The 15,240-nt window shown below is 50.5% G+C and overlaps 1 protein-coding gene across 1 annotated transcript in view; it reads right to left on the reverse strand.

The window, feature by feature from the left end:
* Window positions 1–2,773: 2,773 nt before the first annotated feature.
* The window catches only part of ZNF407 (zinc finger protein 407), a 386,963-nt gene continuing 374,496 nt past the window's right edge, over window positions 2,774–15,240 (reverse strand). Inside the window, exon 9 of the mRNA XM_070362001.1 lies at window positions 2,774–5,082. Within this exon, the coding sequence (XP_070218102.1) occupies window positions 3,779–5,082 (1,304 nt within the window). The 3' untranslated portion in view covers window positions 2,774–3,778. The remainder of the gene's footprint in view (window positions 5,083–15,240) is intronic.

Genomic DNA, 15,240 nt, shown 5'->3' on the forward strand with positions numbered 1-15,240 from the left:
TGTATCCTTTAGCAAGATGGAGCAGGAGGAGGCTACTCGAATGCGAGGGCCGCTCTCTTCCATGGTGGGCTAAAATTCAACAGGAAGAGGAGGGAAGACTCCCTGCTCTTTCTGAGGTTTACTCCACGAAGGACCTTTCTCCTTTCCTCATTCTCCTCCCAGAACCTGCTCTGGGTTAGGATTCGAAGCTGGTTCTTCAATTCTTTCCTGACACCATTGTTTTATGTTCAGGATCACGATAGATGTGCTGTGACCGAGATGCAAACGCTCCCTGCTGTTAGGGAACTTCCCACAGGCCCAGCTACCAGGCAGCCGGGCCCTGCTGCACAGAGTGGGGCTGGGGCTGAGCCGCCATCAGGTGTGACCAGGGCCAGGCCTGGACCTCTTTGCGCTCTGTGCAGTGGCCTCTCAGCACCAGGAGGCTGAGCAAAGATTCACTGAGGCTCCTCCGGGGTGTCTTCTAGCGCTCTGGGCTCATGTGTCTGGGTTGAATGGAATTTTCAGGGCTCCACTGATACCATCTTACAGTCACTTGGTTCTCAAAGCCAAGAAGCAAATGAATGCTCTCTGCATCTCTCAGGAGATGCGGGTCTGTCTGTTTGTGGGTTCCCTGCCTGTGGGGGGCTTGTTTTGGAGGACCCTCCCTCCCTCTGCTCCAGGCCTGAGGCAGCCCCGAAGGATGCCTGGCTGAGCCACACACCTCATTTAAGTGACCTTACGCGGCCAGAACTCCCTTTGCACGGAAAAGCTCTTGCGGGCTCTTCATAAACACAAAGCCTTGCCCACCCTCCGTCCTGGAAGCTGGAAACCTCAGCCACTTCTGCATTCTACCTTGGACTGAGCAGTCCCAGCCTCCCCACCAAAGGTCCTGGCCGGGGTTTGAGAAGAAGCTGTTCCTTCTGGGTCATGGTCTCCAAGTAAACATTTCTGTTGCTCTGCTTTTCACTGCTTCAGAGTTGTGTTGTCTTCTCCAGCCCAACCTCCAGGAAGCCTCAGGCTCCTCGCGGCGCCTCATGGAAGATTGTGCTTCAGGGAACACGCCGGCACGGCGATGGGCCGCGCCTCGTTACTCCAAGGCCCACGCTTCTGTACGTGTTTCTTCAACACCCTCACATTCCAGCAGCTGTGTAATGAGAGAGAAGAGAGAGGCCACAGTAACCCAGCTCTACAGGTAAGTACAGGACACAGGAGCCTAGTGAATCCTCTGCAATCCTTCTGAGCCTTGAAACACCTTCTGGACAGTTTTTTTTTTTTTTTAAATGCAAAGGCCTGCTCTTTTCATTGTGCATACAACACGATTGCTGGTTTGACACTGCAGGCTACACTGGTTTTATGAAGGATTAAATGCCACCTGAGACATATTTATCCTAAATAAATCACAAACGGTAAACTGCAGCATGTCAGTGTCAACACCCAGGACTGCGGCAGAAAGGTTAGCCATACAGGACTAAGCGCAGTTAGGAATTAGCATCCAAGCTGAAGGCTGCGGGCTGCAGCCAACGGGAGGAATGATCAAGAAGATATTTTCCCACTGAAAATCATCCCCCACCTCCATTTTTTTTTTTTACATGTACGAGAAGCTTGGCGAGGGGCATCACTTTGTAAAGGTCATCTTCCTCTCAACAAAACAAACCCAAGTTGCTGCTGTCACTGTTTGCTGAAGACAGTGTTGGAGAGGAGCGGAACTGCCCTGCCATTTTTAAGAATCGGGGGCAAGTCATACCCAGCTAATTATGAATTGCAGTGTCAAGCCTGAGATTTTCCTTTTTTTAATTTTTTTTTGGAGGGAGGTGCCTGCAGATGGGTGGGACCCAGGGCTCTGAGGACCGGGTCAGGGGAGACACAGAGGGTTTGGGCACCCGGCCAAGGCTGGCTTCCAAGCTGACCTCTCAGGGGGCGTATAAACAGGACTGTGATGGAAACCACAACAGTACCGTTTTCTCTTCCTTTTCTCCCTTCTGCTCTTCACAATTTTAAGATGCTAACCACAATACGTGGTGATTGCAGCCATGAAATTAAAAGATGCTTACTCATTGGAAGGAAAGTTATGACCAACCTAGATAGCATATTAAAAAGCAGAGATATTACTTTGTCAACAAAGGTCCATCTAGTCAAGGCTATGGTTTTTCCAGTGGTCATATATGGATATGAGAGTTGGACTGTGAAGAAAGCTGAGCGCCGAAGAATTGATGCTTTTGAACTGTGGTGTTGGAGAAGACTCTTGAGAGTCCCTTGGACTGCAAGGAGATCCAACCAGTCCATCCTAAAGGAGATCAGTCTTGGGTGTTCACTGGAAGGACTGATGCTGAAGCTGAAACTCCAATACTTAGGCCTCCTCATGTGAAGAGTTGACTCATTGGAAAAGACCCTGATGCTGGGAGGGATTGGGGGCAGGAGGAGAAGGGGATGACAGAGTCAGGATGGCATCACTGACTCGATGGACGTGAGTCCAAGTGAACTCTGGGAGTTGGTGATGGACAGGAGGCCTGGCGTGCTGCGATTCATGGGGTCACAAAGAGTCATACACGACTGAGCGACTGAACTGAACTGAACTGAACCACGATAGACTATGTTACTGTCACCAGAATCTGCCTGGGTCATGGGCCAAACGTGGAGCACACAGCACCAGGGTGCAGAGATGGCCAGCGGAACCCAGCACATTCAGCATGGGCGGAGAGGGGAGTCGACGCTGGCCGGCGAGGAACAAGTACTCTTTGCATTTTATGGCTGCCCGTCAGTTGGCTGCTGGAAAGAAAATGTCATCCTTCTCTTTTAGTGCTATCCGTTTATTTCAAAGAAAAAAGAAACAGAACAAAAACAACCTTTGGGTTTGGGGGACGGGAGGGTTTTACAATTTTGGAAGAGAAGCAATTGAATTAAGAAGCGGGTCACCTGGCTATGAATTCGCACCCCCAGTGGAAGGGATGCCATAGCAAGGCACACACAGGCCTTGGGGGGCCAGGGCATGGCTCTCTATCACTGATGTTTGATGTCAGCTCTTTCACACGGACATAAATCACTGATAAATCCTGTGAAAATGATATCAACATTAAGAAACATTTGTTATAAAAGCAAAATATTGATACAAACAGTATTTTTCAGAATGCACATTTCATATAGACTTTATTGTATGAAACTAAGTCAAAATTAGAAGCATTGGGTTTTCTTAACTAAGGTTTATTTTAATAAACGTCAAGGCTTTTCTTAACCATAGGCTTAAGGAGGAATCTTTTAAGCTGAAGCAACCCGGGCAAGGAGCACACCTACAACGTAAGGAAGAGGAAGGCGGTACACAAAACGAACAGGCTGCCTTTGGTCTGGGGACGCTGTGACCCTAACATTTCCAGGAAAATGAACAGGAGCAGGCTGCTTCGACGTGGTACTGAACGTAGCTGCAGTTTTTAGCCAAACACGTAATGAACTGTTACAGTGGGGACATGCTGGACTGCACGGGCAGCGGTGTCTGAAGCCACTCTTCCATGGCTAGGGCACGGTCCTTTCACAACTGAAATGGGAAAACATTTGTGGGAACAAAAAAGAAAACAACTTAACTGCTCGGCACAAAGGGTAGAACACGGGTTAGAGCAACAGAAGAACCAAACGGTAACCAGACTTGCCTCGGTCGGCCCCGCCCCGCTGCAGGCCGCGCTCCTGCGTGCGTGCCCCCAGCGCCGCGTGCACGCGGCCGGCGCAGGGCCATCCCCGGCCCCTCGGACGCGCGCTTTGCTGGCGGGTGCAGGGCACATGGCCTCCTATGCTGGTCTCTCAGCCCCCGGCCTCAGGCTTCGTGGATTTCGCTGCTGTCTCTTTGGCTCTGGATGACCGCGGCAGCCGGGGAGCCCTCCTGGGTGTAGATGACCATGCTCGTCAGCTGTTCGGCTCCACTGGGGACCACGGCCCCAGCCTGCAGGAGCTCCTGGGAGCCGGCCGCCTCAATGACGGTGTGCGAGTACACTGCTGGCTCGTCCTGCACGCCGGGCGGCAGCTCCGTCACGATGTAGTGTGTGGCCCCCTCGGGAAAGCCGCCGCCAGACTCCTGGACCATGGCCTGTACCAGCTCTTCGGTGACGATGATCTGCGAGATCTCGCCGTCCGCTTCGGCCAGGTCCACGTGCGGCCCGCGTGCCTCGGCCTCCTGCATGATGATCTGGGAGCCCTCGCGGGCCAGCATGTGCACTGTGCCCTCTTCGTTGACGATGACCTGAGTGACGCCATCCTTCATCAGCTGGCCAGCCGCGGCCGAGTCGCACACAGCGAACTGCAGCATGCCCTGCACCACCTTCTTGAAGGCCACCTGTGCACGCTCCTGTGACGCAATCACAGAGGCCGGCCGCACCAGCTGGGTCAGCACCTCCACCGGCTCTGTGGCGGCCGCGCCGTCTGGCCCGTCGTGGAACACGTGGATCTCCGGGGCTGCAGGAGTGGCTGCCTCCGGCCCCGGAAGCTGCACCAGCACGTCCCTGGGCCCAGCCCTGCCCTTCTCCTCGGCCGCCGCCGGGCCCTCCGCCCCTCCCAGCTCGGTGACCGCGCACAGCAGGGCGTCCAAGGCGGAGGCTGCGTCGGGCGGGGGGACGCCGGCCTCGGCCAGGCCTAGAATCTCCTGCTTGGTCACCTGCTGAATGACGGCCCCGCTGGGGCTGAGGGGCTCGTCCATGCCATGCCCTTCCATGGAGCCGCCCACGACCACCACCTGCGTGGCTCCGTCGGCCAGCGGCTCCGGCAGGCCCGGGCTGGGAGCCCCGCTGCCCCCTTGCGCCCCGCTCTGCCCCGCGGCGATGACCTGGCCGTCCTCGGTGATGTGCACCACGCGGGCCACCTGGCCGGCCAGGGCCAGTGTCTGCAACGTGGCCGCAGCCGTCTCCTCCACAGAGGCGTCCAGGGCGAACTCGCCCTCGTAGCCCTGGATGATGATGACCTGTTGGACCGGCTCTGGTGGAGCCGCCGGCCTCCTGCTGCTCCGCAGCGGCCTGTCCTTGACCGGAGACTCCTCCGCCAGCGCGGCCGCCGTGAACGGGCTGTCTGTCTCCACGAAGGTGGCTCCCTGGCCCTTCAGGCGGCATTCGTAGGACTTGGACACAATGCCTAGGGGAGACAGGGACCAGTTAGAGCCTAGAAAAGTGACTTTTAGGATTAGAAGTAAGATAGTTCTTCTGGAGAAGCTGGAAAACCTCAACAGAAGCATCCCCATGACCCATGACTCAGATCCCCCAGCTGCCTGCGTGGGGGAGCTGGGGGTGCTCAGGGCCTCGATGGGTGCTCCCAGCAACACAGAGCAGGGCTGTGCTGTGAGGGGGAGATGCCTACACCCCTGGCTGACTGTCCAGATACAATCTCAACAGCCATGGTCCCCTTCCAGTTCCTGCGAAAAGAATATGAGGCATCTCCTCAGTCATGGTCATTTCTAATAAGATGTTCAGTAGCTGGTATTAAGAGCATTTTCCTTTTAACTCAAAGGAAAATCTTTTTTCCATGTCCCAATATTAGCTTACAGTGTATCTGTTTATTCGACAAGAAGAATGAAAGCTTTGCATACTGAATTTATAAACTTGCCCTTGATAAACACCAGCTGTGAGAGTTTAAGGCCCTGAGCGTGTGGGCCCCTGCTGCATGTCAGGTGCTGAGCCTGGGAGTAGGGTGGCCAGCCTGTTGGGAGCGGTCCACGGCAGCCGGGCACCCAGCACAGACTCAGGGTCTCCGCTGTCCGGCGCTTGGGGGCGGCACACAGGCCGCCTGCGTGCACGGGTCCCACCGTGTCGCTGTGATGTCTGGCCAAGCGCCTGGCACGCAGCCGCCCTTCAAACCATGGAGAGGACCACCACGCTCAGGCTCTGGGGAAGGATACTCAGCAAGAGTTGCAGAGAGACAGCTGCCCAGCCTGCCTGAAGGGACAGGAATACCCAAGCTCTCCCCCGGGTCTGAGTGGGAAGAGCCTGGAGACAAAGCACCCAGGGCAGCAGAGGTGGGGTCTGGGGGTGGCCGGGCCGGCTCTCGGGGATCACAGGCTAGGCTGGGACCAGGCTGTCGGGGCCCCCTCTGCAGGAGGCACTAAGGCACGTGGGCCACAGTCTGTGCAGAGAAGACACCTGTTGAGTGTTTTTAATCAGGAAAGTTAAGCGAGTGCATCTGTTTGAGAACTGTGATGGGGGCCCAGCGTTTATTGCCGTAAATACTGGCCCTGCCTTCCCCATGGTGAGCACCCTGCGATCGTTTCACGAGGAGATCAGCCCGAGGGACCAGGGTGCGTGCCAGAAGCAGGGGTCTGGAAGTGCAGGGCGTGCGGGGCCGGGGAGAGGGCGCCTGCGGGCCTTGGCGCACCTGGCGGTCCCTGTGGACGGCGCCTGTCCCTGCAGTGTGGACACCCACCGCCCGCCCAGGGAAGGCAGGGCAGCCCTGAGCTGCCTTTGGGCTGAGAGCATCAGGCCCACCTTTCAGGCCTCCCTGCCGTTACAGAAAGGGGGCTCTGGCCGCAGAAGCGAGGAGGATGTCGTCAGGCGCCTGGACACCGTTACCCCTAGGCCACCTGCGACACAGGCGAGGCTTGTTTAATAACTCGACAGGGAAAGCTGAGCGAAACCTATAGTCATTTTCATAAAAAAGAGACTATTTAAACAGAGCTCCTGTTTTCTCCTTCAAGTCCCTAATTCTCTATTAGTTTCTTATTATCGCCTCCTTCCCTCCTAAGTGAGCGTGTGCTGAGTTGCTTCAGTCTTTGTGACTTCACAGCCCCCCAGGCGCTTCTGTCCATGGGATTCTCCAGGCAAGCACACAGAGTGGGTTGCCATTTCTTCCTCCAGGGGATCTTCCCGACCCAGGGATCGAACCCAAGACTCTCATGTCTCCTGAACTGGCAGGTGGGTTCTTTACCACTAGCTCCTCCTGGGAAGCGCTAAGTGAGAGAATGAGCTCTGAACGATTTCTTATCTCAATGGCAACCACATTTAAAATATCTCACTTCACTCTCCCTAATGTAGGTCCTTTTTTAAAGAAGCACACTTTATTCTTACCGAGGGAGAAAAAAGGATTAAGAATTGTTGATTATTGTTGCTAACATCCCTTAAAAATAGGACAACTATTTTGCTTACCGCATTGGTGCCATTCTGTGAGAAAGCGTTTACTTTCAATACAGAATCCACTTTAAGCAAAGACCCAGGGGCAAGGCCTGCCTTTCAGCAGGAACAGCAAGTCAGGCCAGATCCACAGAAGACGTTTAATTATATTCTCCACGAGGACACCTGGGCTCACTGCCCCAGACTGGGAACCACGTATGAACTTTTAAAAATGCAAACTCCCGGCATTCAGTGTGCTGCTGGGAAGGGTCACTGGTTAGGATTTTCAGGAAGTCAGGCCACTGCATCCCTCTAACTCCTGAAGCCAGAGGGAGCCTCCCCATGGCTGGGGTCAGGATCAGAGGGGGCTCCTGTGCCCTGTGCTTTAACCTCATCACATGGGAATGTTCTGAATGTCAATCCTCCTAAACTCACTCCTCAAAGAGGGCAGAGCTGGCCTCAGTGCAGGAGCAGAAGGCCTGCCCGGTGGGTGGGGTGCTCCACAGTTCCTGTGTCCACCCCTCCATGCAGGCCTCAGTCTCAGCTGGTGGGGGTCGCCATCTATGCCCAGTTTTCTCCCAGCTAGGACCCCCGATTATTTAACTTATATGCAGAGTACATCATGTGCAATGCCAGGCTGGATGAAGCACAAGCTGGAATCAAGATTGCTGGGAGAAATCAATAACCTCAGATATGTAGAAGATACCACCCTTATGGCAGAAAGTGAGGAGGAACTAAAGAGTCTCTTGATGAAAGTGAAAGAGGAGAGTGAAAAAGCTGGCTTAAAACTCAACATTCAAAAAACGAAGATCATGGCATCCAGTCCCATCACTTTATGGCAAATAGATGGGGAAACAATGGAAACAGTGACAGACTTTATTTTCTTGGGTTCCAAAATCATTGCAGATGATGACTGCAGCCATGAAAATAAAAGACGCTTGCTCCTTGGAAGAAAAGCTATGACCAACCTAGACAGCATGTTAAAAAGCGAAGTCATTACTTTGCCAGCAAATATCCATCTAGTCAAAGCTATGGTTTTTCCAGTAGTCCCGTGTGGATGTGAGAGTTGGACCAGAAAGAAAGCTGAACACCACTGAACACCAAAGAATTGATGCTTTTGAACTGTGGTGTTGGAGAAGACTCTTAAGAGTACCTTGGACTGCACGGAGATCAAACCAGTCAATCATAAAGGAAATCAGTCCTAACTATTCATCGGAAGGACTGATGCTGAAGCTCCAATATTTTGGCCACCTGATGTGAAGAACTGACTCATTGGAAAAGACCCTGATGCTGGGAAAGATTGAGGGCAGGAGGAGAAGGAGACGACAGAGGATGAGATGGTTGGATGGCATCACCGACTCACTGGACATGGGTTTGAGCAAGCTCCGGGAGCTGGTGATGGACAGGGAGACCTGGAGTACTGCAGTCACATTACTGAGTGACTGAACTGAACTGAGGTCTCCCTGATCTTTCGTCTCTGGTCCTTGCCAAGCTCTTCCTGTGCTACCCTTTGACCCCTCTCCTTCCCTGTACTTTTCTACTTCGAATGGAACATTTCACGTGTCTTCATCACACTCAGAACCTGATCCAGTTGGCTTCTGCCCATTCTTTAATTCCAAGGTCATTTTGTTTATAATTTGGAGGAGAAAAAAAGAAATATGGATACAAAACATAAAGAAATCAGCCTTCCAATCACCCTCCCCCATCCCTAACTGATTGAGAAGAGGACCTACTGCCCTGATGGGACTTCCCTGGTGGCTCAATGGTAAAGAATCTGCCTGCAGTGCAGGAGACCTGGGTTCAATCCTGGGTTGAGAAGATGCCTTGGAGAAGGGAATACCAACCCACTCCAGTATTCTTGCCTGGGAAATCCCATGGACAGAGAAGCCTGGCGGGCTACAGTCCGTGGGGTCACAAAGAGTTGGACATGACTCAGTGACTGAATTGTGCCCTGACATTAACAAAGGAGGAGCTGCTGTAGCTGGAAGACATGAGCACCCCATCCTCAATGCTCCCTTAGGGAGATGCTACATGCTTGAGTCCAGGCAACTCTTTCTTTAGTCTGCAGCAGGATTGAAGTTACAGAATTATCCTCTGAATCCTGGGGAGCACAGATAATGATGCTACTCAGAACTGCTTACTGAATTTATCTGAATCCGGAGGTGGGTTAAGCCACTCCCAGACCATTAAAGTAAACTACGCGGGTAAATACTGCTGTCACCACGGGTGTGACGATGCTCATCAACACCAGCACCTTCACCTCGGCTCCGCGCAAGCCGGCGACTCCATCACAGTTCATAAATGCGGCCGCAGGTCCAGCTTTGATTCAGCAATTTAATAACTTCGAGTGCTGTCAGTACTGCTTTGAAAAATAGCACCTATAAAATGTAACAGCCTCAATCAGATTGGAAAAGATTCACCCACTGAAGATTCTTCCATTTCGTCCATAATGAATTAATGTTGAGCTGTGTAGAAGTTCAAGTGTCATTTAAACTAATGTGAATCTCTACTGTAACTTTACATTCTAACCCAGCTATGAACAAGAATTTACTGGGCACATCAACTTCAATTTTTGAGATCTTTCGAGTAAATATGAACTGTAAAGTTCACCAATGCAAACGGCCCAATGGACACAGTATCTGGAGCACAGCAAGTGTGTGCCAATTTTATCCACAACTGCTTAGTCACTGTTACTGCTTCAAAACTGCACACACATCTTTAACGAAGCATGGATACTCCACATAATATTTGTATTTCACTTGGCATTTATCAAAGACAGCGTCCAGTTTCAGTATGCTGATAGTAGCTAAGCAGTAGGGTCTAAACCAGCCCTTTCTGGATCTGCTTCCAACAGGACAGACAGTAAGAAGATTTGTGTAGAAGGTGCAAACGCAGGTGAGATGGGCCTGTTTATGAGATTCCCAACTCACTGCCCGTTTCCTTTCATGAGGACAGAAGAATTTTACTGCCTTATCATAGCCAAATGCATTGAAAGTTTGCAACTCAGCTGAAATAAAAAGAATCTTTTTGGGGCGGGGAGTGTGGTGGGGGGCGCTGAGGTGTTGTTTTCAGGGAACTGCTCTTTAATGAGCTCCCTTCTGCAGAAGATCACTGTCGCGTGCACTCCCTCCTGCCTTGTCCCCTTGGAAGGGAGCGTCTCCAGCGCTGAGACCAGGAGCCCTGCCAGGCAGGAGCGGGGTAGGGGGGTGAAGCTGGAGACCCACCCCCGCCCCCTGCAACCATGCCTGCGGCTCTGCTCTGCGGCTCTGCTCTGCGTCGCAGAAGCCACAACTAGGGTTTAGCTCCTGGCTGCTCCCTTTCTGTGGCGTGTTAGCCTTTCGTTGCTGTCGTCATTTTTCCTCACAGAATAAATACCTTATGCTTTTGTTAAGCTTACATTTAATTAAAATGTACAGAATTTGTGCAGTAAACTCGAATGAAACAAATAAAACAAGGCCCCCTCTCTTGAAGGCATACGTTGTGAATGAAAAATGTCATTACAGACTAAAAAATTTTGCCGTAAACAGGGCCTACAGAGAGAAGTTTCCCCTGTAATGACATCCATAAAATACTCAAATGGCACTTTTAGTACCATCCTGAATATGGCATTTTCTGTGCTCTACACACAATCTAAATGGTTTGATCATAGAGCATAATACTCCATTGGGTTTATAGAACAATCAATGTTCCATAAAATGATGTATTTATCCAATAGTAGGCTCAGCAGTTACTGGCGTATGACATCGCAGGACAGAGGCTGGGCTCCTCACGGCTCACGCGCGGGCTGTAAAACTTGTCTCACCCACTCCAACAACTTCATCTCATCTGCGTCAAGTAATTTGTTGAAGACTCAGCTTGGCTTAAAAAAAAACTTGTAATAAAAATTCATGGAATTTTCAGGAGAACGAAAGCCGATGACAATAGAAAGGTCACATTGTGTCTCCACTAAAGGGGTCAGAGGTCACCAGCAGTTCTAAAACCGAAAGTAGATTTCATGCATCGTGTAGCAGATAAAGATGGCATTAAAAAGACTTGTGCGGCTGAAATGTCGGCTGCGTCAGGGAAGCCTGTGCTAATATCCGACGTGAGCCACTGTGCCGCCACCAGCCAGCATTTATTTTAAATTTCTCAGCTGCTCCTGCAGTGGTATTCCACAGTGCTAGGTTATGTCTCAGACACTGTGTGTGTTACATTTTATATTTTGGGAGGGCACTAAGCTTTGAAACGCTAGGCTGCCTCACTGTCACAATCAAAGCACCTCGAATACGATGCAATTAAAAAAGCAATGCCTTTCATATGAAAATCTGAGGCACATATGACACTGTGAATCTTAAGCCACGTACGGTTTTCTTCAACTTCAGTTTTAAGATGTGATTTTAACAAGAATGTTAAGAAATCATAGTTAATGTCTATTAAAATGAAACAATATTAACAGATTATGCTAATAAATTAGAGCCATATTTTAATGTCACAAAAGCTTGTAAGTTTCTCAAGTGAAAGCTGGAAAAATGACAAATTAAAATTCAATGAAATATAACCTTTTAGAAATTTCAAACCAGGGAATAAATTATTCGTATAATGGCAGTCACCAATAGTATAGCCAATCACATCGATATCAGTAACTGCTCTGTAATGGAGTCATTTTCTGGACAATAATAGTTACTGGTATGCTGGTGTTCCTGCACGAAGGCCCCAGCAGCGCCCCCTGCAGCCCGGCTTGAAGAAGTCTAAGAGGCACAGTCAGGGAGCTGTGCCCAGTCCCCTCCACGCAGAAAGCTCCGCAGGCTCGACTCCCTACAGGAAACCCCGACCCGGTCCTGCAGGCAGCCGATCACAAACAGTGTGGCCCATGATCGCAGCAGGCTGTGTACCAAAATGACAATATGGCAATTTCACCATCTTTCTCTGTTTTCTTTTGGCGAGAACAAAGGATGGTCGGTACCTTACATCTCATTATTTTCAAGGGTTAGAAACGCATTTTGGTCAACGTTAATAAAATTCACACACAGGTTAGAAATACTGAGGTTGTTGGAGACACAAAATTGAAATTATCTTCGGATGCTGGCATGCTTGTTAGTGTGACCACCATACTGGTGGGATGTATTTCAGAGCTCAGGCATGTGCTGGTCATTCTGAAACCAGCGTGCCCTGGCCTAAGGATGTGTTTAAATACACCACAACACGATAAATAAGAGGCACCCTGCTAAGTACCTGCTTTATGCCACAAATAAAGGCTGTGTCACAGAGTTACAGTAAAGGTCACTGCTCTGTCCTCAAGTTCATGAAGGCCATCGTTTGATAAGAAGAGATGAGGAAAGTTATTATTCTGTAAAAAATTAACTGTAGTCCACATCTTTTCTGAGAGACTCTTTGACCTAAGTTCAAACGCAATTTTATAAGCTACCTGTTTAACTGCAGGGAATATGTACAATAAGGCAGGGCCCAGATTTAAGAAACAAAAGCCTTAGTCCTCTTCCCCTCAGTTATCACTTAGGACTAGTAATGGTAAAGATAATCATATAAGACCCATGAAAGAAATTCTAAGATGCTCAGGAAAAACCATGAATAAGTTTTATTTCCAATTGGAAATACAGGAACAGACAAGTTTCTACCTTTGCGTCTCCATGGGCACTGAAGAGTGACAAAGGATAAAAGACAGTATTTTACCTTTAAAATCACAAACCCTAAGAGATGCTGTATTGCGTCAGAACCTTAGGTGCAGATGATCACTGGCTGCATGGAGTCACGAAGGCAAACCTCCCTCAGGCTGCTTCAGAGCCGGGCGTGGCGGCGGGTGTGGTGACTGTTTCCCTGCTGCCAGGGCCGCGGGGCTGTGGATCCCTCAGGATGGGACCCCAGAACTTTGGAGATCTGGCCCATGGGGCAGAAGCGTGTCATCATGATTCACAAGGGGGATGAAATGGGACTAAAGTCAGACGGTGAAGTGCTCTGATCTCAGCCTTTACCTGCCAAGAGCACCCCTAACGCCCATCGGGTTTCCTAGTAGAAAGTGCTCAGACGTCTTGAACAAGCTGGGAGGGAGGGGGCTGCCCAGGGTCGTGCCCTTGGCATCCCACATGCGTTCTGGGGGTCGGGGCGGGCCTGGCTGCTGCGGGGAGCCTGCCTGGGACACGTGTGTGGTTCCCCGGGAGCCCTGGCGTCCAGCCCTCCACCCCGCGCCTCTGACCTCACCCGTGTGTGCTTGTGGTCCGCTGACGAAAGGTAAGCCGCATGCCACACCCTTGCACTTGGAGCTCGGGCCTTGAACAAGCGGGGGGATTTTAGGCTGGCAGCATTTCTGAAGGCCTTCAAAGACTCCAGAGGAACAGCAGCCTTGTCTGCTTACTGCAAGGCCGTCTCCGTTTGACTTAAAGACGTCAACTCAGACTAGCGCTGCCATTCTTTCTGGAGTTACGGCCTCAGAAAATTAGGAAGCCCGACGTCCTTTTCCTGAGCATCCTCGGCCTGTCTTGTAAAACTCCCCGTAGAGATCATGCACTATTAAGAGACAAGGCCTCCTTTTCAGAAGCTGTAACTGTTACGCGCACTTAGAAGGTAAAATCACGCAAAGAAGTCCAGTCAATGGTGTTGGTGGACCTCCTCTAATGCGGCTGAGTTCACAGGCCAATGGCAGATAAAACTGGCCTCCTGTGTGTTTCTGGCAAACCCAATGAAAAGACCACGCTAATTTTTGTAGGCATGTTCCAACTGCCTGTGTTTCAAAGTATCTTCCTGTCTTTCCTGAGGAGATGAGAGGAAGTAGATGACTGTCTCCACTGCAGACACTTGTGTATGAAGGTAAAAAGCAAACTACTCCTCAGTCACAGCACAGAGGCACCATTAAAATCGAATTTACAGTAGGCAGAACCTGCAGCTGGGCAAAGCTCACTGTTAGTATTTTAATTATCAGCCAGGCTTTTGGAGGCCTAACATCTGCTCACAGGCGAGCAGTGGCAGCTGCTGGTGTAGACTTAAAACAATGTGAGTTTCTTCTCCATGTAGTCAATTAATCATCCATTCTGGGTACATGGCTGCTACCTTTCCCGTGTGTGAGGGCCCCGAGCACCCACTGAGTGGGTACTGGGTGGAGCCCCCCTGCTCCCGAAGACCGCAGACACCCTGAATCTGGGGACCGAGAACACGGGGACACAGTGCCCGGCTGTGGGTGGTTGGCACCGGGTAAGGTTCACAGTGAGGGCCTGACCACCCAGCTCAGGCACAGGCAGAGCAGGCTCCGACCGGAGGCTGTGAACATACGAGTGAGCAGGGGCCGTAGATCTGCCCTTTCCAGGGTCCACCAGACTGATTTCGGGGAGCAACGGGTGCTGTCCTGCTCTGAGGCTGGCCCAGCACATGGCCTTCTCTGCAGTGAGCACAGGACAGAGGTGGGGTCAGGGTGGGGAGACTGCTGGTCACCGTGGAAGAGGACAACGTATTTCCTCCTGAACCAGTGAATTCTACCATCTTTATTTTGAATGTCTTCCTAAATACCCAAGTAAAACTCCTCTGTTAAAATTGCAGGGTATCCCACATGCCCGGGATAATCAAGGCTAAATACTCATTTGAAAGTATCAAACAAAGTCCAAACGTGGAGGCCTGAACCCTTGCTTTTAAATGAATGGAATGAATGAAAATAAACTTACAAATTACAACACTGAAACAGCAGCAGCTGAAGCCTCAGTAGCTCTGAGCGCCAGTAGCGTATGAGACTTGATCACTGAAATGTAAGTCAAGGAGGAAGTGCTGTGTCGGGGATTCTGCAAATCCACTAAAGTGGACCTCCAGAATGATCTGGAATCTGGATACAGATTCTTATGTAGCACATAAAAATATGTCTAGTACTTTAAAAGCCAATTAAAAAGGGGACCTATTATACCCATATACACGCAATATCATATCCCAAAGGGAAAGAAAACATATCAATTTAATTCTTCAAGAATAATGACTGTGCACAAGCAAAATATGTTATTTGCAAATAAGTGCTTGCAAATAGCAGGCTCTCTTATCTTGTCATTTCAAAACAAAGCAAACATTTTAAACGTAATTATAAAAATGTATGAAAATACCCCCGTTGACTTTTTTAACGGCAGAAAATGTCAAGGATTCCCACATCAGCTTGTGAGTGCAGCTCTCAATTTAGAAGTCAAGCTGAGAACTAGATTCCCATGGGAGAACCAGGAAGTAGCTAGTCGAT

This window comes from Bos mutus, chromosome 24, assembly GCF_027580195.1.
Source record: "Bos mutus isolate GX-2022 chromosome 24, NWIPB_WYAK_1.1, whole genome shotgun sequence".
NCBI classification, from domain to species: Eukaryota; Metazoa; Chordata; class Mammalia; order Artiodactyla; family Bovidae; genus Bos; species Bos mutus.